Source organism: Hibiscus syriacus, unplaced genomic scaffold, assembly GCF_006381635.1.
Source record: "Hibiscus syriacus cultivar Baekdansim isolate YM2019G1 unplaced genomic scaffold, ASM638163v2 tig00111105_pilon, whole genome shotgun sequence".
In the NCBI taxonomy this organism is placed as follows: Eukaryota; Viridiplantae; Streptophyta; class Magnoliopsida; order Malvales; family Malvaceae; genus Hibiscus; species Hibiscus syriacus.
In genome coordinates this window covers 1,845,822-1,870,131 of record NW_024062987.1, presented here as the reverse complement: position 1 = coordinate 1,870,131, position 24,310 = coordinate 1,845,822, and the positions used below count along the sequence as shown (strand labels likewise).

Below are 24,310 nucleotides of genomic sequence, written 5' to 3'. Positions count from 1 at the left end.
TGTCAGGTATACCTTACCTATTTACAAAAAGGATGGACGCAGAAAAGAATGCAAATTGTCATCATATTTATGTAACCGAAGCAAATGAATTAAAACGTGAAACCCCTAAAACCATGAACAGCTTCCTACTGCCTTTGTTGTTTCTCAACAAATTAAACTTACTATCATCAATGATAAGCACGATAATAGCTTCAAAGTTAGTTTGCGATGACAGTACGCTCGAATCTAATTGGTCTCGACACACCAGTCCAATGCGGTTCGTGGAGAATTTTTTTTTTATAGAAGTCTAACCATTATATAAAAAACATCTAAATCAATTCAAGAATCTTTTAAAGTGAAGAGGAGGAGGAAGAAGAGTCCAATGTGCTGAGTCAGCATTCCATTACTGCAATAACTGCAATAACGGCTCTTAACGGCAAGTTACTAATTTGTTATAAATTGACAACGTTAGTAACCAATTTATTATTTTTGAAACTTCAGTTAGGACAACGAAAACTTACTCAAACATCAGTGATCATTTGTGTAGTTTACCCAAAAATAACTCCGAACAAACACGCACATATATATATATAATCATCACCCCTAAGCATGAAACTTTTTGATGAGGAATAGTTCATTAATGAGTAAGCTGTGAGTTCAAACAAGAACAGTTTTAAAACGGAAAAGAAAGCCCTAAATAACATAGGGGAGTTCTCATGCGAGTTCCATTGTTTTTAACATACATAAATATGTCGGAAGTCACTGGTTAGGTTCAGATCCAACCTTAACGGCAACCCAATCGTCGTCACTCATCGGCAGAACAGTGCTACCTGCAGGAAACTTCATGTTCGGCACGCGTGGATGAACTATGACCCTGTTACAGGATAAGGTACTCATTTCAACAGGATGTATGATTGAACAGTCAACTGGATTCGTAGTAGCCAAGCCTTTAGACAGAATATTAGAAATACAGAGGTTATCCTCCGGCTGAGGATGTTCGGACAGGATAGGTGAGGATGGCCGAACAGGATCAAGAAATGTTACCTTAACTGCAACAAATTCACATGAAAATGATATGAGGAACATGGCTTTAAGAAAATACATCTCAGAAGCTAGCATTCAGATAGCTTGCAAACAATTTGACTACCAAAGATGTAGAGATGCACTCAAATGAATCGTACTTTTCATGGGAATATATCCATGCGAGGAAACAAAGAATCTGTGCATGATGCACTGCAGCATGTTACTCAGATTTAAGTATATCAGATACGAGTATACGTCTGTTAGACACAGAAATTCAATTTGGAGAATCACATCCAAGGAGACTTGTAAATTGGGCTGGCCGGGTTAGTTTTGGGGTGAGTCAAGTTGGTTTTGGATTGGTTCAATCTGGATCGGATCATTTTGGGTCACAAAATTTTTGGGTTATTTCAGATCAAGTCAATTTCAGGTTTCGCATCATTTCGAGTTAATTTTGTTGCAGGTTCTGGTCGCTGTGTTCAAGTCATTTCAGGGTCAGATTGTTTCGGGTCCAAGTCAAGTCAAGTTCAGGTTGATTGGTTAGGATTAGCATATATCCAACCCAACCATTCACCTTTAGCAAACACAAAAAACTTCCTGAAAAGATAAATCCTTACCAAGAAAGGAGGCAAATAAAAAGATATTTTGCATGCAATTTCAGGAACAACCGTATACTGCAAAATTGAAATTCAATATTAAATGATAGAAGTTTCCATAGTAAAAAGTCACCTCGATCCTCCTGCATATCAGACCTTGAAGTTGAGCTAGAATTAAGCAACATGCCGGCTTCGAATCCAAAATTTTGTTGGGTAACAGCATTGACGTTTGTTGGCAAGTGAGAAGCTGAGACCACATGCACTTCTGGTCCACAGTAGGCCGGAGTAATATCCACAGAGCACCTATTTGACTTGCCTGAAAATGAAAGCAAAGATGTAAGGCCTCTATATTTACTCATGAATGGAGGGAAAATTTCAGAACTAATCACAACACAGCTAACATAGAGGGACCATAGATTAACATACTGACATAAATTCAGAAAGATGACATGACTACAAATCTCATAAAAATCTTTTGGCCCCAGCACAGGGAACACCTAGATTTCAGAAACTTGTTAACCATGATCCAATTTAGACTTCATATCCCATACCAGTCCAGGAAAATTCCCCCAGTGTTATAGATGTGAGATTCATTTTGTTACTTGTAAGCACATGATACACATAGATCACCTTTATCTACAACCAATACAATTAAAAATGAGAATCGCATGCCATGGCACTCAAAATTTTATGCCCTTAGGGTAAACATGTCAAACAAGTTGTATTTGCCTGTGTCTTCCAAAAGTCCATTTACAGTTCAGTTAGAACATAGCGTGAGAGATAGGGAGACATGAAAAGAATTGTCAACAGGATAGGGAAACAGGGATCTTTCTTTTTCCTCTTTCTGTTTTTAGGAAAACAAAACCAGAAATGAGGGATTTTAGAGAACACACACTCTTTTAACTTTGTATATGCAACTTTCGCTGCCAAAAACTCAGCCTGCTTCTTGGTTTTTGCTTCCTGCCCAGTAAAAGTCTCTCCCTTTACCTCCACAACGGAAACAAACATCGATGCATGGGCTTCACCGGATCTTGTTGTAGTGTAAACTGGTAGAAGGCAACCTTCCTTCTGTGTTAATTCTTGCAACAGGTTCTTGTATAAGCTAGAGTCTTCCTGAGGAAAAACGAAAACATAGAAAGGACAAAAACTCAAGCCCTAGAAATTTGCAACAACTGAATGTTTTCACAAATATCATAAACGAGAGTAAAACAACAAAGACAAAAATGAATCAGTAACCTGGACCTCTTCAATGGTATCCGGTGCCAAAGACAATAATGCAATTCTTGCAGCTGCATGCTCGGCTTCCTTTATCGTTGGAAAGAACTCCAAACTCTCATAGAATTTTTCATTGATAGTGACCTTGCACCTGAAGCGACTTGCATGAGGCGGACCCTCAGACTCACAATAATACACAGGCCGGCTAAGGTTTCTCTTTTGAGCATAATTTTGCAATACATTTTTGTAAAAATGTTGCATATCTGTAACCCAACAATTCCATATCAGAAAAAGGGCTAAATGTGCTTTTCCTTGTAACCAAGGGGTTAAGGAAACAGTTAGCAGAAGAATGAAACTACACGAACGGAACAAGTAAACAAAAATGAAAATCAAAACACAAATAAAACAAATATTAGTTCATCAAGATTCCAAATATGGAAAGAAATCTATTAATGGACCATAAGCAATATGTTGAATGCCATGCAATCTGAATCTAACAGACTCTAATGTTCCATGGATACTACCATTCTAATCTGGCAGTATTTTTGCTTTCTTTCAACTCCTAATTGACTCCAGAGTTTTCAACGACGTACCGCAGGCATTCTAAAGCAGAATAGCAGACTTTCTACATCGACCCAATAAACCTAAGTCAGTCAGCAAAGTCAATGAATTCGGCTCAAATGACACAACTAGCTACCTAGATCTAAATCGTTTTCGAGGAAGCTTGTGCTCAGTTCATTGTATTGATATTTGATACCATGTCTGAGCTGGGAAAATGAACTTTTTTTTTCAATTGATAAGCCTCAAAGCTATTCATGAAGACATTATCAAGCTAATATAAGCAAGTTCATAAGCTGCATTGACTAGCATAGAAAATGAATGAAAATAGCTAGCAACATCCTGCAAATCCTGTATGACCTAACCTAAGGCTTACTTTTAATCTATATTGCTCCGACTCTTCATTTTTCTTGAAGTCGCATGCCCGCCTGCCCGACACATATCCAGATATGGGTAATAGGGATAAGATCTCCCAAGGATCCTCAAAATACATGGGAATCTTATATAAAAAAAAATTAACATACCCATGCCCAACACTCTAACCCAAATCAGAGTAACATAGGTTTTAATTAACAAGGAACCTAATATAGACGTGTTTGGCTCATTTTTTGGCTGTTGTACCGCATAATATATTTTTATAAAAACTGGGGAGAAAAGAAAATCTAGATTTAGAAAAGCATAATTTTGAGCACTGTCCGAGGTCATAAATTCTACTTCACATGTAAGGGAAGTGCACAAGGCTTCTAATAGGAACATATACCACAGATAAGCTTTTATGCCAATAATTAGACAAACAAGCTATCCGGTTTTCCTTTTGGTTCAAGTAGGAAATATGTTAGGGTACAAAATTAGTTTTCAGACCTTTAAATTTTTCATTATTGTTGCAGATGGAAGCAGGTTCCTTGACAAGAGAATCTCGATCTGCTTCTAGTTGCTGTACCCTTCTGTTAGCAATATCACCATCAAAATTTGTAATTGCATTTGAAGAACCTGCAATAATCAAAGTAACCAAACATGGAAAGATAATGTATTTTGTACATATGCATCCTAAATTAAACAAACTTCTGATAAGGGAAGGCGAAGGAAAAAATCTGCAAAAAGTTTAAAAGAAGTAAAACATGTACATGTACTGGTTCCCTAAGTCATGCAAAAGAATTGAAGAGCTTCAAAAGCCCACACTGTTTTAAACGCAAGAAAATTATCAAAATATTTCCTAAAAGAGAAAAACAAGTTTATTATGAAGTTGAAATTCAAATCAAAATCCATTACAAAAATTATAAATATCTATCAAAACTAAGTTCAGACCTCCAATCAAAAAATTATAAATGAACATAGTTCTCTTTTATACTTATAATGCTCATCTCAAGCGAATAAAACAACTGTCGGACTCCAAATTCCCCAAAATCAGGAAATTCAAACTTTCATGTTTCTTTCTTTTTCCCACTTCATTGAAGTAAACAAATTTAGCATAGAGTTCCCTGCAAAATTTACAATTTATATCACCATTTAAAGAAAATGGTAAACTTTGTTTATTTGATAGCATAGAATCTCTAAAAATTTTAACACTTATTTCTTTGTTCAATGACTGCAGTCAGAACTGGGCAACTTACCTAATTTAAGAAAATAATTCATCAACCTAGGGCAAATAAATAACAAAATAATGCAACTTACAAAGTTTGAGCTTATGTAAACTGTCAATTATTAATTAAAATTTTGAAACAAGCTACATTTTATAAAAAAAAAATTGCCTAGCAATTAATAATACCTCTAAAAATCTTCAATGTAACCTTATAGTTGATTAACAGTTGCACAACCAAACAAACGAACATAATCGACCTAACGATCTTTGCGCAGAAAATGCTATATGCATAATTGACCTATCTGTCTTTGCGCGGCAAACGAACATAATGGTGTTTGCGCGGCAAACGAACATAACAGTCTTTGCACTGCAAATGCTATATGCATGTCGGTCTTGGCGCGGCAAATGTTCTATGCATAATAGACCTAATGGTCTTTGCCCCAGAAAACGAACATAACAGTCTTTGCGCAGCAAATGCTATATGCATAACTGACCTAAGGTATTTTGATAATTACACTGCTTATAAGCTAAGCAAGCCTTGGTTAGGACTAGGTGAAAGTTTCATAGAAGAAAATCTTATCTTCATTTATTTTACACTATTCTATCTTACCGGACAGTCAATAATTTGAACATCAGTTTGTGAACATAGTTATTCCATCCTTATTATTGTTTACTTGAGTAAAAAAAATAATCTTTCAGACTTTAAATTACCGAAATGAAAAACTTTGAAATTTTCAAGCTTTGTTTCCCACCTCCTTGAAATTAAGAACTCATGGAGAGAGACACAATTTTAGCATATGATTGTCTACAAAATCAACCATTTACCTCACCCACCAAAGAAAATGATGAAATTCATTTCATCGATTACTTCGCTCAGCTCTGCATTTACTCTAAAGGACATTTAAACATCAAACTAAATACCAACAAAAACCCGAATAAAATAAAAGAAAGTTAACATAAAAATGGAAAAACAACTGATTGTTAACAGAAAAATTATAAAATAAGCGTAATCTGGGTTTGGGTTTTGTTAAGTTAAATGAGGGTACCATGATCAACGAGGGGAGGAGCAGTGAAATGAAGGAAAGCGAGATGAGCGGCGTTATTTTGGGCTTCTTTGGAAGACTTGGCCGGATTCTGAGACTGAAACGACATGCCGTTCACGTCGACGGTAGCTTCGAAACTAGGATTGTGATCTTGTCCTTTCTTTGTAACGTTGTATTCCGGTAACCTCCATGCTTTCTTCTGACAGAGCTCTTGCAATTTCGACTTGTACATCTTTCCTTTCCTTCCCTTTCTCTCTAATTCAAACGTACGAAAAACTAATTTATAAGCTGAAAAAATTGGAGTTCGTCGACAGATCAACTTAAAGCTGGACTTCTGTTTCTTTTTCCAGAATATCTCATGATTTTGGGATTGATACATTGACAAACACGTGAGCGCTTTTCGAAATGGGTAAAGTGCAAAATTCATCAGCTACATTGTTTTACTTTTATTTTGGTCACTATACTTTAAAAAATTTTAATTTAATCATTTAATTTTAAAGACTACTTTTTTCACTCCCCCGTTATACCTATAACTTTATGATAACATGATATTTTTATTAATTAATATTTTATTAATATTATTTTTTTTATTTTTAAATTGAATTAAGTTCTCCATCAATCATTCTATTATTAGTAGATTTCTTTCCTAATCTATCATCTGTCGTTTCAAACTAATTATCAATCGAATACTCACTCACACATAAATCATTAAAAGTTCAAATACATTTTGTTTACGATACTCTTCAACCCACTTGAGTAATTCTCATCGGGGGGGAGTGGAAGAACAATGGACATGGTTGAAGAATGGAATTAAAAGAAAGGAAGGTAAAGAAGATGGAGGTTGATGAAGAACCTCTTATATATATATATATATATCATAAGATAACAGAATGATATTATTTTAATATAAATTTTAACTTTTTTAAAACGTTGTCGTTTTAATAGAGTCTATCATATAATAACATATTGATCTATTTAATGATAAAGTGGTTAAACATGAATAATTCAAATTTATATAATAAAATTTTAAGTTTTTAAAATTTAATGACTTAAATAAAAATAAAAAAAAGCTTGAGTGATAAAATTAAAAAATTGTCCTTTTTTGAAAAGACATAATTTTTTTAGTTTTTCTTTCCGTATATAAATAGGTCTTACTTTTCTAGAAAAATCTTAAAGCAGGATAATTATTAACAAAAAGCCACCTTTTTTTCTCTAATTTTTAACATCCTAAACTCGTCTATAAAATCTAGTTCAATTATTTCGGTCAATCAAATTGGTTAACAAAAAAAATATATGATCAAATTCTTGTTTCAAATGCATATTATATAGGAATAAAACTAAAATATACATAGAAACTTTAACTTGGTTATTTGGTGTAATTATATATATTAAATTTTAATTTCGATCACAGACCAATCCTTGCTCAAATTCAGAAGGTTCACTCCAGGCCATTCGAGCGGCAGTTTAGATTTGTTTTTGCTTGGCAAGAGCATCCAGGTTTTAAGGATTTGAGGCGAGAAAAATGGGATCCGTCACCGGACATACGTAACAATCTGGATTCTATTCGATCAGTGCTAACTCAGTGGAATTATAACTCCTTTGGCGAAATTGAAAAGCGGAAGAAGCAAATTCTCGCTCAATTACGGGGAATTGACAATTTCCTAAATAATCGAGATTCAAAGCTTCTTGTTGTTGCACTTGAGACTCAGTTGAAGGAAGAATTGGATGTCCTTTTAGAACAAGAAGAATCTATATGGAGACAAAAATCGAGGTGTGAGTGGTTTCAAAGTGGGGATCGAAATACTAAATTTTATCATGCGTGCGCGAAAGGATGAAGGAGGACGAATTCAATTATTGCACTGCGCCTAGATAATGGAGCTTGGTGCTCGGATGTTGATGCTCTTCAGAAGCTAACAGTGGACTTTTACTCGAATTTATTTACTAGTGGCGGTGCTGATTATAGCCACTATGAAATCCGTGAGTTATTTCCGGGGTTAAATGATTGTGATGCAAGATTATTGGAAGCTTCTGTGTTTGAAAGTGAAGTTAAACAAGTAGTTTTCGAGATGTTCCTTTCTAAGTCTTCGGGGTGGATGGTTTCCAAGCTTTTTTTCTTCCAACGGAATTGGGATATTGTTGGCCTTAGTGTCACTCGTTTTGTGCAAGATTGTTTTTCCAATGGTTACATACCAGAAGACATCAATAGAACATTGCTTGTGCTTCTTCCAAAAGTTCAAGGTCCTGAGAGGATCACTGAGTTCAGGCCAATTAGTCTCTGTACCGTACTGTACAAGACTGTGCGAAGTTGATTGTGAATAGATTGAAGTCGTTCCTTCCGAGTTGGATAGCTGAAAATCATACGAGTTTTGTGTCGGGTAGGAGTATTTCGGATAACATCATAATTGCTCAGGAGGTTATTCATTACATGAGCAAGAAGAGTGGTAAGGTAGGATGGATGGCAATAAAGATTGACTTGGAGAAAGCTTATGACAGGCTTGAGTGGCTGTTCATTGACGATACTTTGAGGGATGTGTGGTGTCCAATCCGGCTGTGCCAGATCATCATGAATTGTGTTTCCTCTGCCTCTACCCAAATTTTATTTAATGGTTCCCGTATGACCTCTTTTGTACCTTCTCGGGGTATCTCCAAGTGGATCCATTGTCACCTTATATGTTTGTTCTGTGCATGGAACGTCTTAGTTAAGCCATCCATAAGACAGTTGGGGAGGGTTTATGGAAACCTATTCGGCTTTCAAGAAATGGGTTGGTTATTTCACACTTATTTTTCGTTAATGACTTGATATTATTTGCGAAGGCTTCTACTTCTCAGAGAGAAACTATTCAAAATTTTTTGAATGATTATTGTGCTAGTTCTGGTCACAAGGTTAGTCTTGCCAAAACTAACATTTATTTTTCCAAGAACGTGGATGTGGAGATCATGGTGGATATCAGTAATGGTTTTAGGTTCTCTCGGGTCGAGGATTTGCGTAAGTATTTGGGGGTTCCACTCTTGCATGCTCGGGTCACGAAGGCTACCTATCAATTAATTATTCAAAAGATTAGGGACAAGTTGACCGGTTGGAAGGCCATGTTTCTTTCTTTTGTTGGACGAGTGGTTCTAGTCAAATCGATGCTGGGTGTTTTGCCTTCATATGCTATTCAGACTTGCTACATGCCTAAAGGTATTTGTGATGAAATGGAGAAGCTAATTCACCGATTTCTTTGGGGAGGAACGGATGAAAAGCGAGGGATACACTTAGTAAGTTGGGAGGAGGTAAGCTTGCCGGAAGCTGACAGAAGACTTGGAGTTAAAAGGCTTCGTGTTCAGAATGATGCATTTTGAATGAAGGTAGCCTTTAAATTAATTTCTAATGTGACCAATTTTGGGCGAGGGTTCTTCGGCACAAGTATAAATTACACTGAGGTTATTCCGAATTCGATTGAAAGAAAGTGTGATTCCCGCTTATGGAAGGGATTGATTACAGTGTGGGAAGATATGTGCGATTGCATTGTTTGGACGCTTGGGAATAGGGAAACGGTTAAGTTCTGGACTGATGCATGGTTGGGTGATGTAGGTCCCCTTGCAAAGTATCGGTCGGTCACTTTGCACCCGATGGAAGAAAATATTAAAGTCTCTGATTTAATTGATTTGCATGGGGAGTGGAAGTGGGATTGGTTGAGAGCAACACTTCCTCCTTTACTTCTTAATGTTGCGGCTGTCAAACAACCGTTGTCAAATAGGGGTGGATATTTTCGGCTGGAAATGGGATAGCAAAAGACGATTTACAACGAAGCGCGCTTATTTGCAGAATTCACTAGCTGGTGAACGGCAAAAATATGGAGTCTTATTGCAAAGTATCCGGGTTTACCTAAAGTTAAATCACTACTTTGGACCATTTGTAAAAATCGGCTTCTATCGAATGAAGAAAGAGTGCGCATGTGTATGGCATCGGACCAGAGTTGTGCAATTTGTGAGGCGGTGGTGGAGTCTGCTTCTCTTATCATTAGGGAGTGTGTGGTTGCTCGTGGAACGTGAAATTATGTCATTAAACCGAAGTTAATGGGGGGAGTTTCTGCAGCTTAACATGGTTGACTAGGTTGCGGATAATTTAAGAGGTAATCCTCATTTTCCATTGGTTACGGAGGATTGAAAGCTTTTATTTGGGAATATTGTTTGGTGAATTTGGAAGAGAACGAATGCTTTGATCTTTGATTCAGTTGTTCTTTTTCTGGAAGTGTCCTCCATGAAAGTGTCCTCCATGAAAGTTGGCGTTTGACTACCGGGGCTTCGCGAGCAAGGGAGAAAAGAAAGGAGGTTACAGTCGTAGCGTGTTTACCCGTTGATAGGTTTAGAGGTTGGGAATGTCCTCCTGATGGGTGGTTTAAGCTTAATATGGATGGGTCTCGTAAGTTGGATTCAGGAATTGCTACGTGCGGCGGGGTAATTCGAGACCATTTGGGTAATTGAGTTTCGGGGTTCATGAAGATGATTGGGGGTTGCACAACTTTGGATGCAGAATTATGGGGTTTGCTTGAAGGTTTACATATAGCATGGAGCTTGGGAGCTCGGTGGATTAAAGTTGAGACAGACTGCAAGGAGGCCGTTGATTTTACTGAAGAACACCTCTGTAGCAAAAGGTGTTTCCTCCTTAGTGTCACATCAAATTGATCTCTGTCAGTAAAATTGGGAAATCTATGTCAATCATGTGCCTCGTGAGTGTAATTCAATTGCAGACCAGCTCGTGAAGTTGGCGTGGAGTCACCAACTTGGTTTGGTGCTGCTGCAAGTTCCACCAGATGAATGCCGTGATGCCCTTTTGGAAATGACTGCTGAAGTTTTTGCTTTGATCAACAGGCTGTTGTTGATTTAGCTTATATTTCTTTCATTGATTTTTTTTTTTAATTTTGATTAAAATTTACAAATTATTATATAGTTATCAATACAATATTGTTTTCGTTTTACTTTTTAAAAATAGAAGTTGACGTAGAATGATGTTACATACACGATTTATATGTATAACTAAATAAAATTTTATATAATAATAATATCAAATACCAAACATCACAATATAAATAGTAGTTTACCCAGAAATTTTATATAAATTTTATATAATTATTTTATTCGAGTTAATAAAGAGAATATATTTCTATCTAAAAGTAAATGTAATAACCTTAACCATAATCAATAGAAATAGATTTATCTAATGTTAAATCAACACATTGTTCTATGAATTTTACTCTTAAAGACAAGATCAAAATTAAAGAATAAGAAAGATTAATTCATTTTACTTCGAAATTAATAAGGACATAATACATTTTTTTAATAATTTCAATTTCTTATTAATTCATTTTACTTGAAATTAATAAGGACATAATACATTTTTTTAATAATTTCAATTGAGGGAAGAATTTTATTTTATTTCTACTAAATAATGAACCTATAACTTAAGAGAGAAGAAATTTATCAACCGAGAACTTTCAAACATATACTCTAAATATTATTGACTTGACAATTGATTAAATGAAGTCTCCGTATGTGATGGTTGACTTAGCAAGTTTTTCAAGGAGTGGTGGAGATGTACAATATTTTTTCATATATATATATATTTGAGTAAATTACATATTAAGTATCCAATTATTAGTTTTGGTATGTTTTAGTACTTAAATTTTTAATTTTTTTAAATCATACCTAATGTTTAGTTTTTATTTCATTTTAATACCCCGACTTTAAAAAATTAATGCAATTAGTACCTAAACTATTAGTTTTTATCCATTTTAATAGCTAAACTTTCAAAAAAAAATCAAAATTTAACATTAAAATTTGAATGGAGGTACTAAAATGAAACAAAAACTAAAGTTTAGATATGATTTTGAAAAAATTAAAAAGTTTAGTTATTAAAATGGACCAAAATTAATAGTTTAAGTACTAAACGCGTAATTTACCCTATATATTTTCACTCATAACATAATATTATTTTTGGATAAAAGTAGTTGGCTGAAAAAATATCTAAAATTACAATAAATGTTACAATCATAATCGTAAACTAAAAGCATAATAAAAATATTTTCTTATAATCATTAACATGATAAATTAACCACTTATAATCACACAATGATCATACAAGAAAAAAATTAAAAAAAAAATCTAACCAAGAGAAATACGAACGTATATGATCGCATTGACAAACGAATCACAAAAAAAGAGATCAAGCAACTGAAAGACGATTGACAAATCACAAATCAGATTCGTGTGGTGTGAGAAAAATGTTTCAAACGTAAATCCTGTTTCAACCCCCATCGGAACTTATAATCTAATGTTACACAACATTTTATTTTAAATCTCTAAAAGAATATAATTCTTATCTTAAAGAATGAAGAATGTAATCTAGAAATGCAGTTGTTAGTTAGTAAAGAAAGAAAATCAAGTTTTTTTTTGGAGTTATGCATTTATCAATCTCTCATGTTTTTTTTTAATGTAAGAATATATAAATCATACTAGTATATTCTAACCATTAACCATAACAAAGCTAAACCCACATTCAATGCCAACGATTGAGACCCACCATAATATCCAACCATTAACCTATGCATTCAATGCCATCTATTAAGACCCATTATAAAATCATCCAATATCTGAAAAATTATAATTCTCATCTTAAAGAATGAAGAATGCTGTCTAGAATTGCGGTTGTGATTGAGTAAAGAATGAAAATCACAGTTATTGATATAAAAGGAGAAAATAAATAACCATGGGAATCAATTGGTCTTAACAAAAATTCATCAAAAAACCACAGTTATTTATATAATTGGGGAGGGGGACTCGGCTTCATTTTCCTTCTTTTTGGATAGGATCTCTCCAAGCTCTCGTATAAGCGACTCTCACTTAGCACTGGCAAGTTTGGTGCGGAGCTGCTTGGCAGCAGCAACCATGTTGTTCAGTGCTGGTTTCACCTCGTCATACTTGCGAGTTTTCAGCCCGCAGTCAGGGTTAACCCACAAGATGTTCGACTCAAGCACCGCCAGCATCTTGTTAATTCTGTCGACAATCTCTTCTGTCGACGGTATTCTAGGAGAGTGGATATCATACACACCGGGGCCGATTCCAGCACCATACTTCACACCTTCACGGAATACTGACAACAGCTTCTCATCTGAACGTGAGTTCTCGATGGTGATGACATCGGCATCCATGTCGATGATTGAGTGGATGATATCGTTGAAGTTAGAGTAGCACATGTGTGTGTGGATCTGTCATTTTTTTTTTTTTGAGAATACAACAATCATGGAAATTATGTGGATATGAATGTTTCGATGAGTGAGTGAGTTTATATACGAACCTGGGTGGTATCCTTGACACCACAGTTGGTGATCCTAAAGGAGTGGACAGCCCATTTCAAGTAAAAGGCATGCTCAGACTTCCTAAGCGGCAACCCCTCTCGCAAAGCAGCCTCATCGATTTGGATAACGTTGATACTGGCCTTCTCGAGATCCTCGACTTCGTCCTTGATTGCCAAGGCAATCTGGTAGCAGGTTTCGAATCTGAAAAGTTGGCATTTGCAGTCAATAGATAATCATATTGCAAAGTAAAACAAATGTCGATCGAAACACAATAGTTATCATCATTTTCCCCCAATTCGGATTTCTCATGTCGTTCATACCTGGGCTGATCATTTCTAACAAAGGACCAGTTGAGGATGGTAACAGGACCGGTAAGCATTCCCTTCATAGGGCGTTTAGTCATGCTTTGGGCCGCAGATGACCAGAAAACAGTCATTGGCTTGGGGCGACTAACATCGCCATAGATGATCGGTGGCTTGACACAACGAGATCCATAAGATTGCACCCATCCATTAACGGTGAAAGCAAAACCAGACAACTGCTCGCCAAAGTACTCAACCATATCGTTTCTCTACACGATGTCAATCGTTAGGACGCTTGACAACAAATAAACAAAAACATATTTCCAATTTACTGAAAAAGGGAAAAACTAAAACAAATACTTACCTCGGGTTCTCCATGAACCAGGACATCAATGTCAAGTTCTTCCTGAAGGTCGACAACCTTCTTAATTTCCTCCTTCATGGCTTTAACGTAATCGTCCTCTGAGACCCTGAAGGGGATGAGAGCACTAGTTAATAGAATGGCCACCTTGACATTTTATAAGAAAGATATCAGATAAATTTTCCAGAATAACTCACTTGTTAGCCTTGTATTCACGACGAACTCTCCTGAGTTCCGCAGTTTGAGGGAAGGAACCGATGGTCGTGGTAGGGAGGATAGGTAGGTTAAGCTTCTTTTGCTGCGCATCGAGTCTAGCAGTAACATTTGTTGCTCGACGGTGATCAGAGCCCTTCAAAGCAGCAGCCTGGAAATGCAAGCACCATAAAACACTATAAGAAAAGACGGGGTTTCATGGCAAAAGATATTACTCCAGAGCAGTCACTTGGAAGACAGGAATTTTTAGTTCTATCAAAACACTTACAGCCTTTTGAACAGCCTCATTGGTTACTCTTGGGGAGGATTTCCTCGAAGCCTGAGCAGCAGCATTGGAAGAGAAGAAGGCCTAAAAGTAGATGAATAACTCATGAGTGACATACTGACACGGCATCATCCGGATCTAGAGAAAGCACTAAATATTAAGAATCAAAATACCAAGCCCAACGGCATAAGGATCAAGAGATATCATCCTAGTTCTTAGAAAACTAGCAAATTAAGGACATAAACCTCATCCTTCTGACCAGCCAATGCCTTGGCAAGTGCATTAACTTCAACAACTTTCTGGGCAGCGAATGCAAGCCAGGATTTGATTTCGTCATCAAGCTTGATTTCATTTACTAAATCGACAGCGGTGTGGAGAAGCGAACAGGAGGTGGACACCACGAGGTTGTCTGCACATTGGAAAATTAATTCATAGATATTAGCCTATAATAAATACCAAAGCTGTAATGTTCATCATGCAATTACAGGCAATAGAAGGCAAAATAAAGTTGAATACCTTTGCCGACAACAGCTTCAAGCGCCTGCAAGGTGCTAAGAGAGGAAGCAAGATCATTGGCCCAAATGTTCCTTCCATCAACAACTCCAGCAAAGAGGTATTTTCCCTTGGGGAAATCCTTCTTGACCAATTCAGTAGTCTGCGTTCCACGAACCAAATCCAAACCATAAGCAGTGACACCCTTCAATCCAGTGAGGGTCTTGTACGCCTCAGGAGTAAGATCAGCAAAGTAAGTTTCGATCAGAACATTCAAGCCAGAAAGAGTCGATTCCAGATCAGAATAAGCAGTAGTGAATGATCCTAATTGTTGAGAGTCAAGATCCAAGACAAGCGTGGGTTCATCGAACTGAATCCAGGAAGCACCAGCTGCCTTAAGCTCGGATACAACTTCCCTGTAAGAGATATTGAATGTCATAATAGCAAATTAAGGCAGTTATATTTGTAAAAAATAACTAGAAGAGAAAAAGAGAACCAACTCTTACTTGTAGACAGGGATGATTTTTGGGAGGAGAGAGAGAAGAGAAAAGGTCTTCTCAACACCCTTTGCGGGTTTAGACAGCAGCAAGTACGAAACAGGACCAATAAGGACAGGGACAGTGTTAACTCCGAGCTGCAAGTGAGACAAAAAATGGGATTCCAGGTTTCACAGTAAGACAAAAACATCAAATAGTAAAAATGAAAAATAGGATACAAGCGCGGCACAGTAATCAAGTTGATCTAATTAGTATTCCAAGACTCACTCGGGGAATTCTCAATAAATGGATTTGTATAAAATTATAATACTAGAGAGCTACAAACTATAATACAAATCTGACACCAGAACAACAAACATGAAACCATTCCCAGAACCCTAACCCAAATTCAGACCATCATGCATTTCCATGCAATTACAAGCAGTTATAAATCATTTTATTGCCATCACAACACACACGTGCACATAAACTAGATCCAAAAACATACTGCCTTAGCTTCCTTGAATTCGTCCACCGCCTTGTGAGATGCATAAGAAAATTTAACATCAGGTCCAAGTTCAGGAACAATGAAGTGACTGAAACAACACATGGCACATAACACAACACGATAAAAGCATTAGTATCAGAGAACTCGCAACAACAACAACAACAGCACTAACAAAGTACCACCGAGAATGACAACTTACTAGTTGGTGTCGAACCACTTGGTCATTTCCATGGCAGGTACAGAGGCATTTCCTCTGGCCATGGAGAAGTAAGTGTCAAATCCAATCTCACCACCATTCCAGCCATATCTAGGCGGAACAGCTCCAAGCATTGATGTGGTATCAAGCATCTGATCATAGAATGAGAAAGTGTTGCTGGGGATGTACTTGATCCCAACAGCAGACATCTGTTTCCATATGGATGACTTGAGATCAGCTGCAACTTTTTTCAAATCATCAGCACTGCTCTTCTTATCCCAGAAAGATTCCAAAGCAAATTTAAGCTCTCTCTTTGGTCCCATGCGGGGATATCCAGCAATGTGGGAAGCCATTTTCTAAACCAAATAAAAAAAACAGACAAATATCAGCTTTATGATATAAAATCATATATATATACATAAGATTACAACCTTAATGTCCTATACTCCTAAACAATCATTAGAATCAAAGCTAAGAATCATGATACATATGCAATTCAGCATGGACTGAGATCAAAAGTTCATATGAACATATTTTGAAGGTTTTGAGCTAAAAGAAACCAAATATTTGTCTAGCATGAGATTATATGCCCAAAAGAAGTGCATATGAATGCAAAACCTTGGCAAGAACAAACTCAACATAGTCCTAAGTTTGATTAACAAAGAATATGATCTTACACCTGTGCCTGAAAGATAACACTACGCCGGAAACCAAAAGCAGACTGCTCAATTCAGTTTAGACCTATTAGATTAGAAAGAAACCAATGATTAAGCACTAGACTATAATTTCCAAAATTTCAGAAGATTCGATCTATTAGATTGATTTCATAAAGACTACATAGAAAAGATAAGACAAAAAACTTGATCAAATGCTAACGATAACCAATAGGTCACACTACGAAAAAAAAAGATTCTTCAATAATTCCAAAAAACCTCGAATTAAAAATAAAATACTAGTAATAAAATCAGAGAAGAAAATCAAATTAGAAAAGGTTGGATAAATAACCAACAGAGCTGATCAATGCTCACTTTCTACTACACTCTAGTAACGAAAACCCGAAAAGAAAATCAACCGGTATAGTTGGAATACTAACACTTACAAAAGGATCTCAATAAAAAAAAAAGTACATCTTTTTTGTAATGTAATTGAATAACCCACGTCAAACAATGAGAAGTCCGAATCATATTGATGAAAACCCAGTAAGAAAATCACCGGGAAAAGTAGAAATGCTGACACTTACCAGTTAATCTTAATAATAAAAAAAAAAGAGATCAACAATATAAACTTTAAACAAAAGAAAGAAGGTTTTAAGAGCTTTGAGAGAATTTTAAATCAATTTAAAAAAGACCCAGACAGGAAACATGAATAGGAGCGTTGGAAAAGGTGTGAAAGAAGATTTTGAATTAAGGAAAACAGTGCTGATGAGTGAAGGAGAGAAATGAGAGGAGGAGGCAACGGAACCGTGCCGTAGTGAACGGAGGACGAACCGGAGAGAGTAACTAAATTAGAGAGCGAAACGAAGAGAGGAAGAAGCGGCACGGTTTTAGAAGGTGGAGGAGTCTATTAAGTATTATGCCTATTTATTCCCACAGATGGTGGTTACTGCCAGAATCAACTGACTGATTCTAACCATATCAAATCTTTTTTCTTGGGCATATTCACAAATTTATCCCAATGTTCTCGTTGTCTTTCGTTCAATTTAACCATGAATTTTAACTAAATTTAATGATCAACTTAAAAAAAGTAAAATCTTAAATTATTAATGATGATATGATAACCATATAACAATTTATATCCACGATGAATATATGTATTTGTATGAACACGAACTCAAGTAGAGTGACAACATACAATATTAATCTTATTTTTACTGATTCAATTAATACTTGTTAAAATTTTATATTTAAATATTTGAACAAAATTTATATATAAATAATGTGCAATTTGAGAAATTTATGATCAAACATGTTAATTTTAAACTATCAATGATATGTATTGATTTTATTACGGTAATAGAAAAGGACAATGTTGAGTTTAATTTGTTCATTAGAGTAGTGCTACTTCCAGTGAACGGTTGTTGTTGTATTCTAGAGAATAGATGTTTAATATTCTCAAACATCGAGAAAAAATTATCTTAAAAATATTGTTTATATAGATCTTAATAAAATGATTATTATATATATATATATATAGAGAGAGAAAGAGAGAGTCGTCACTTCAGTGCCATATCCTATTATCCCCTAATTCAAGAGATCTTTCGCACAAATGATTCAACCTCTGCTTTGAAAGATTCTTTGCTCAAGGCGAACCTTTGTCAAAGTGAACCTTGAAACTCCGGAATTCATATTCTCAAAAATTCCCTTGAAGACTCTAACATATATTCCGTTAGAGTGAATCAATGATAAACAATGATCGATAGACAACGGCAACTAGAAGAGTTACAATTGTTTGTAAGGATCAAAATGATATACAAACTAAAATTTTATGTCTAAAAATAAAATGTCTTAAATTTTAATGATAAAAGCGATACAACATTATCGTATCATTGATGATTTAATGGTTCAATATATATATTAAAATCAAATTTTAATATTAAAATCAAATTTTAATATTAAAATCAAATTTTAATATTAAAATTAAAATATTTTAATATTCAGTAAAAAATCAATATTAACCTTAAAGTTTAATGACATTTAAGGCATTTTATCTTAGAAATAAATAACCATTCATTTAAAAATATTATTTTAATTTTTAACAAATATAATCTCTTATTGATAAATGTTACTACTTTAATATATACTTTACCGAATCAAGTTTTGTTTTATCAGATACCTAATTAAGTTTAGCTTAATCAATATTTGCAAACTGTATGACGCAAGTTTATCAATATAATCTCTCCTATTTTGCTCATCGAGCTTTCAATTTTTTTAATTTGATCACTGAACTTTACAAATTGAATCATTTTGCTTACTCTGACGTTAACTTTTTAACTTTATTATGATGTGGCACAGGAATCAAAATGATTTAGTTTTGAAAAATTCAAATATACTCTAAAATGACGTTTTGGTGAGTAAAATATGAGATAGAGTAAAGTTAAATGACTCATGGTGTAATTTACTCATTTTCCTTCATGAGATAGAGTAAAGTTCAATGACTCGTGGTGTAATTTATCCTTTTTCCTTGTCTTCTTCAATTTCCCTGCTCCGGCCGCCCTTTATTTTCATTTTGGCCACCGTAGGTAGATGATGGTCGTTCGGTCTCAAAATGGGATGGGTCGATTCGTCTCGTCCCCTGAGTCCGAATTTTATAGTTATTTCACCGGAAAATGTCTCAAAAACCGTGAATTTGAACTGAAACCTTTCAATTTCCTCACTTTTAATCTCAAATTCGTAAACTTCGGAGCAACTTTCAACAAAATGGAGGTCGGATTCAAATTTACGACGTCGAGGCGAAGCAACCCATCCCATTTTGGGACCAAACGGCCATCATCTATGGCAGTCAAAGGTGGCCGACGATGATATCTAGCGACATTATCAAACATTAGAGAGAAAACGAGAGAGTGAGCAAAATGATTCAATTTATAAAGTAGTTCAGTAAGCAAATTAAAAAAATTGAAAGTTCGGTGAGCAAAATAAGAGAGAAAGTAAAGTAGAGGAATGGTGTAATTTACCCTAAAGTAGAGGAATGCTTTTTCACTTGAAGATCTTTTGAAAGAGCTTTGCCAAAAGGGAAAAAGAAGCAGGAATTTTCCCAGAAGCTGATGTTGACCTTTTCATGAAGGTATAAATTACAGAATCTTTAACTATTCATATTCATAAAATAATCTATGATTTTGCTTGTTTGACTTATGATTTTTGTTTTCTCAGGCAACTGCCATGGAAGGAGTTGAAAGCAGCCTTATCACTGATTACACCCTCAAAGTAAGATAATTAAAATCGTTAATCCGAACCATTAATCACCAATCATTCCGTAACTTATCATTTTTGTGTTGAATTGGTCAGCTTTTGGGGCTTGACATATGCAAGGATACCATTGTTAGAGATGAAATGCATCGGGGAGTTTCTGGTGGACAAAAGAAAAGAGTAACAACAGGTTGATTATTTCTAAATCCCCACAATACCTTCTTTTGACATTCATTTTCATATGATAATGTAAGAATTTGGTTAAATGTAGGGGAAATGATTGTTGGTCCGACCAAGACACTTTTCATGGATGAAATATCAACCGGTCTCGATAGTTCCACAACATACCAGATAGTGAAGTGTTTGCAGCAGATTGGGCACCTAACCGAGGCTACGATTTTCATGTCCCTGCTCCAACCGGCTCCTGAGACTTTCAATTTGTTCGATGACATTATCCTATTGTCCGAAGGTCAAATTGTTTATCAGGGTCCACGTGAGCATATTGTTGAGTTCTTTGAGACTTGCGGCTTCAAATGCCCTGAAAGGAAAGGCACTGCTGACTTCTTACAAGAGGTAAAACGAAAACCAAAAACATGGACTGCAGTGTACAACTCTCCTTTTCTGCTTTAAGAATCCGTGTCTGACATCCATGCCTGGCGCACAATTGCCGGTGAAATGGTTGCAGGTTACTTCGAAGAAGGATCAAGAACAATACTGGGAAGATAGAAGCAAGCCATACAGATATATTTCAGTGAGTGAATTTGCAAGTAGGTTCAAGAGCTTCCATGTCGGAGTGCAGCTCCATAAGGAGCTCTCGGTGCCTTTCGACAAGTCGAGAGGACACATAGCAGCATTGGCTTTCCAAAAATACTTGGTCTCTAGAATGGAACTTCTTCAGGCCTGTTGGGATAAAGATGGCTATTGATCAAGAGGAATTCGTTCATTTACGTGTTCAAATTATCATCATGGCAGTCATCGCGTTGACAGTGTTTCTGCGGACTGAACTGAACACTAGGAACGAGCAAGATGGTGCAGCCTATGTTGGTGCACTTCTATTTGGAATGGTCATAAACATGTTTAACGGTTTCTCCGAGCTCTCCATGATGATCAATAGGCTTCAAGTGTTCTACAAACAAAGGGATCTTCTATTCCACCCTGCCTGGACTTTTACTTTGCCCAGTTTCTTGCTCAAGGTTCCGATATCGATGCTTGAATCTGTTGTATGGATGGCTGTAACATATTACACCATCGGATTTGCACCAGAGACCAGCAGGTAAACTGAATCGTAGCAAATTTTTCACATTGTCGTTGTACTAATCATAGCTATCATTTTACGTGATCAACAAGTTAAAATCCTTCAAACCTATTGCCAGGCTTTTCAAGCAGTTTCTGCTGGTGTTTCTGGCACAACAAATGGCAGCCGGACTCTTTAGGCTCATCGCCGGATTATATAGAACAATTGTCATAGCTAACACTGGAGGAGCTCTCACACTCCTCCTCGTTTTCTTGCTGGGAGGCTTCATCGTTCCTAAACGTAAGCATAAAACGATAAAAAAGGAAGACTTCTCCCTATTTGTTAAAGTTAACTAATAGGTGAAATTCCGATAGGAAATCCGAATATGTGATGTTATATTTCGACAGGTGAAATTCCGAATTGGTGGGAATGGGCTTACTGGGTTTCACCATTGAGTTATGGTTACAATGCCTTCACTGTGAATGAAGTATTCGCGCCGAGGCGGATGAACAAACGGGTATGTTATTTAGCTTTCTTGTCCAGTAAGATATCGGTTGTTCTTAGATTATGGAAAGACATTATTTCATTTAAATAAGGGTTAGTTACGAGCCGAAACTTTGTTTACAATGCAGGCTTCAGACACTGTCACGCCATTGGGGGTACAACTGCTTAGGAACTATGATGTTCCAAATAATGATAATTGTTAATGGATTGGAGCAGGTGCTCTTTTCGGGTTCGCAGTGCTTTTTAATGTTCTCTTCACCTTCGCCCTCACATACCTAAACTGTAAGTTTCAACAATCCTTCGGGATAATGTGTTCTTCTAACGTATTGACGCCATACAGAATAACGATTATCCTGTAGGTTAGTTTCAACAGATGATTCACAAGAGAAAATTCGCCCAAAAACCAGAGAAAAAAAGTCTCCAGAGTTTAATAAAATATTAAAAAATCAAAACTGTCCAAAATCAGTCCACAAGCCGTACTGTTATAGCCAAAAATCTTGTTTATCGGAATTTTACCAAAAATAGCAAAATCCCGAAAATCACTCTAAATTGAAATTCAAAATAAAATAAGCAATCTGTAAAAAAAAACCCGGCCGAAATCGGATTTAAAATGACTTCCTAATTAACAATCGAAATATTACCATAAATATTAAAAAATATCTAAATCTAGTGATTCGGAAGGGAAAATGGCATAATTTGAGGTCGAAATATTCGGAAAAAAACGTCAGGCCTTGACGCGAGGGCAGCAGCTATTGTAATGAGGACTGTTCGAAACATGAAGGATACCGGACGAACAGTTGTCTGCACTATTCGTCAGCCTAGTATCGATATCTTCGAGGCCTTTGACGAGTTACTACTGATGAAAAGAGGAGACCAGGTGATTTACTCTGGACCGTTAGGCTGAAACTCTCATAAGATATCGAATATTTCGAGGTATGCAACTATAACAAGATTTCTCGTATCTATTTCACTAATTCAAAGAGGCAAAAAAGAAATCATCGTCATTTCATTCCCCTCTTGTTCTCCATTGCAGTCAATCCCTGGAGTACCTAAAATTAAAGAGAAGTACAATCCAGCTACATGGATGCTGGAAGTGAGCTCTGGAGCAGCTGAAATCCGACTCGGAATGGACTTTGCCAAACACTATAAATCTTCATTCTTATATCAGTAAGTCCAGACACCACTCACTTATTTTTGTTGCCTTCAGCTAATAAATTAAAATGTTTGTAAACAGGAGAAACAAGGCTTTAGTAACTGAGTTAAGCACACCGCCTGCAGGAGCTAAAGACCTCTATTTTGCCTCTCAGTACTCACAATCTACATGGGGTCAATTCAAATCTTTCCTTTGTAAACAATGGTGGATTTATTGGAGAAGTCCGGACTATAACCTCGTTAGATACTTCTTCACTTTAGTTTCAGCCCTCATGATCGGCACTATATTTTGGCAGGTCGGCACTAACAGGTCGGTACCGATCTTCGGCTTACAAAGCTCAAGTTCTTGCCCCTTACTTTTCATGTCTGCAACATTATCCAATGTTTGACAAAAGGCTTAATATTTTCATGGTTCAGGGATACTACAACCGATCTTACAATGATAATCTGGGCAATGTATGCTGCAGTCTTGTTCGTTGGATTTGCTAATTGCTCTACAGTACAACCGCTCGTGGCCACTGAAAGAACGGTGTTTTATCGCGAAAGAGCAGTCGGGATGTACTCTGCATTACCATATGCCCTGGCTCAGGTGCGTGAAAACAGGTTTATTGCACTCATTCGGTATATTTCGGTTGTTTAATCTCGAAACTAACTACATAAATTGCTTAATTGCAGGTTGCATGTGAAGTGCCATACGAATTGTTCCAAACAGCGTACTATATCCTTATAGTGAATGCTATGGTGGGGTTTCAATGGACTGCAACAAAGTTCTTCTGGTTCTTCTTTGTCAACTTCTTCTCCTTCCTTTACTTCACTTACTATGGAATGATGACAGTTTCGATTACACCAAATCATCAAATAGCGGCTGTATTCGCGGCCGCCTTCTATGCTATCTTTGATCTTTTCTCCGGCTTTTTCATTCCGAAACCGGTAAGTTTACCTCTTTCACAAGCAATCATTGAGTTTTAACCATGATCAAAGCTGATACAAATCCAATACTTGCTGAAAATTTCAGAGAATCCCCAAGTGGTGGATCTGGTATTACTGGATTTGCCCATTGGCGTGGACAGTTTACGGACTCATTCTGTCCCAATATGGAGATATTGTACCGAGCCCCTCTGTTAAATCGTATATAAAAGATCAGTACGGCTACGAGTCAAACTTCATGGGACCCCATAAACTTTTTTGATATCTTCACGTTTCAGTAGGTTATGAAGGTTTATCTAGTAGAAATATAGATCATAAAGGAACCATGTTTAGACCAAGTAATCTAATCTAGCATATCTTAAGAACCAAGTTAAATTACAAAGTTGTAACTTGTACATATACCGTGAAATGCAATTCAAGAGGAACAGAAATCATATCATTCACAATATCT

The 24,310-nt window shown here is 36.1% G+C and overlaps 2 protein-coding genes and 1 pseudogene across 3 annotated transcripts; 1 reads left to right on the top strand and 2 right to left on the bottom strand.

Annotated features, from left to right (window-relative positions):
• Positions 1-642: 642 nt before the first annotated feature.
• LOC120153946 (double-stranded RNA-binding protein 1-like) lies at positions 643-6,313 on the bottom strand. Of its 2 annotated transcripts, none has more exons than XM_039165806.1 (6): positions 5,994-6,313; positions 4,230-4,358; positions 2,832-3,073; positions 2,489-2,708; positions 1,729-1,911; positions 643-1,028 (listed from the first exon to the last, which is right to left on the bottom strand). In XM_039165806.1, the coding sequence occupies exons 1-6, from the start codon at positions 6,220-6,222 to the stop codon at positions 739-741; spliced, it is 1,293 nt and encodes a 430-aa protein (XP_039021737.1). In that variant the 5' UTR covers positions 6,223-6,313; the 3' UTR covers positions 643-738. The 2 variants fall into 2 exon arrangements, with proteins under 2 accessions (XP_039021737.1, XP_039021738.1); XM_039165807.1 differs by having other exon boundaries at positions 2,838-3,073.
• A 6,526-nt stretch (positions 6,314-12,839) lies between these two features.
• Positions 12,840-17,531, bottom strand: LOC120153659 (5-methyltetrahydropteroyltriglutamate--homocysteine methyltransferase-like). Its single transcript, XM_039165570.1, has 12 exons — positions 17,381-17,531; positions 16,144-16,496; positions 15,945-16,032; positions 15,467-15,594; positions 14,985-15,376; positions 14,714-14,877; positions 14,472-14,552; positions 14,188-14,354; positions 13,994-14,099; positions 13,648-13,898; positions 13,327-13,528; positions 12,840-13,237 (listed from the first exon to the last, which is right to left on the bottom strand). Exons 2-12 carry the CDS (start codon positions 16,491-16,493, stop codon positions 12,869-12,871), a joined length of 2,298 nt encoding a protein of 765 aa, XP_039021501.1. The 5' UTR covers positions 16,494-16,496; positions 17,381-17,531; the 3' UTR covers positions 12,840-12,868.
• A 1,854-nt stretch (positions 17,532-19,385) lies between these two features.
• On the top strand, positions 19,386-24,121 carry LOC120154103 (annotated as a pseudogene).
• Positions 24,122-24,310: the final 189 nt, after the last annotated feature.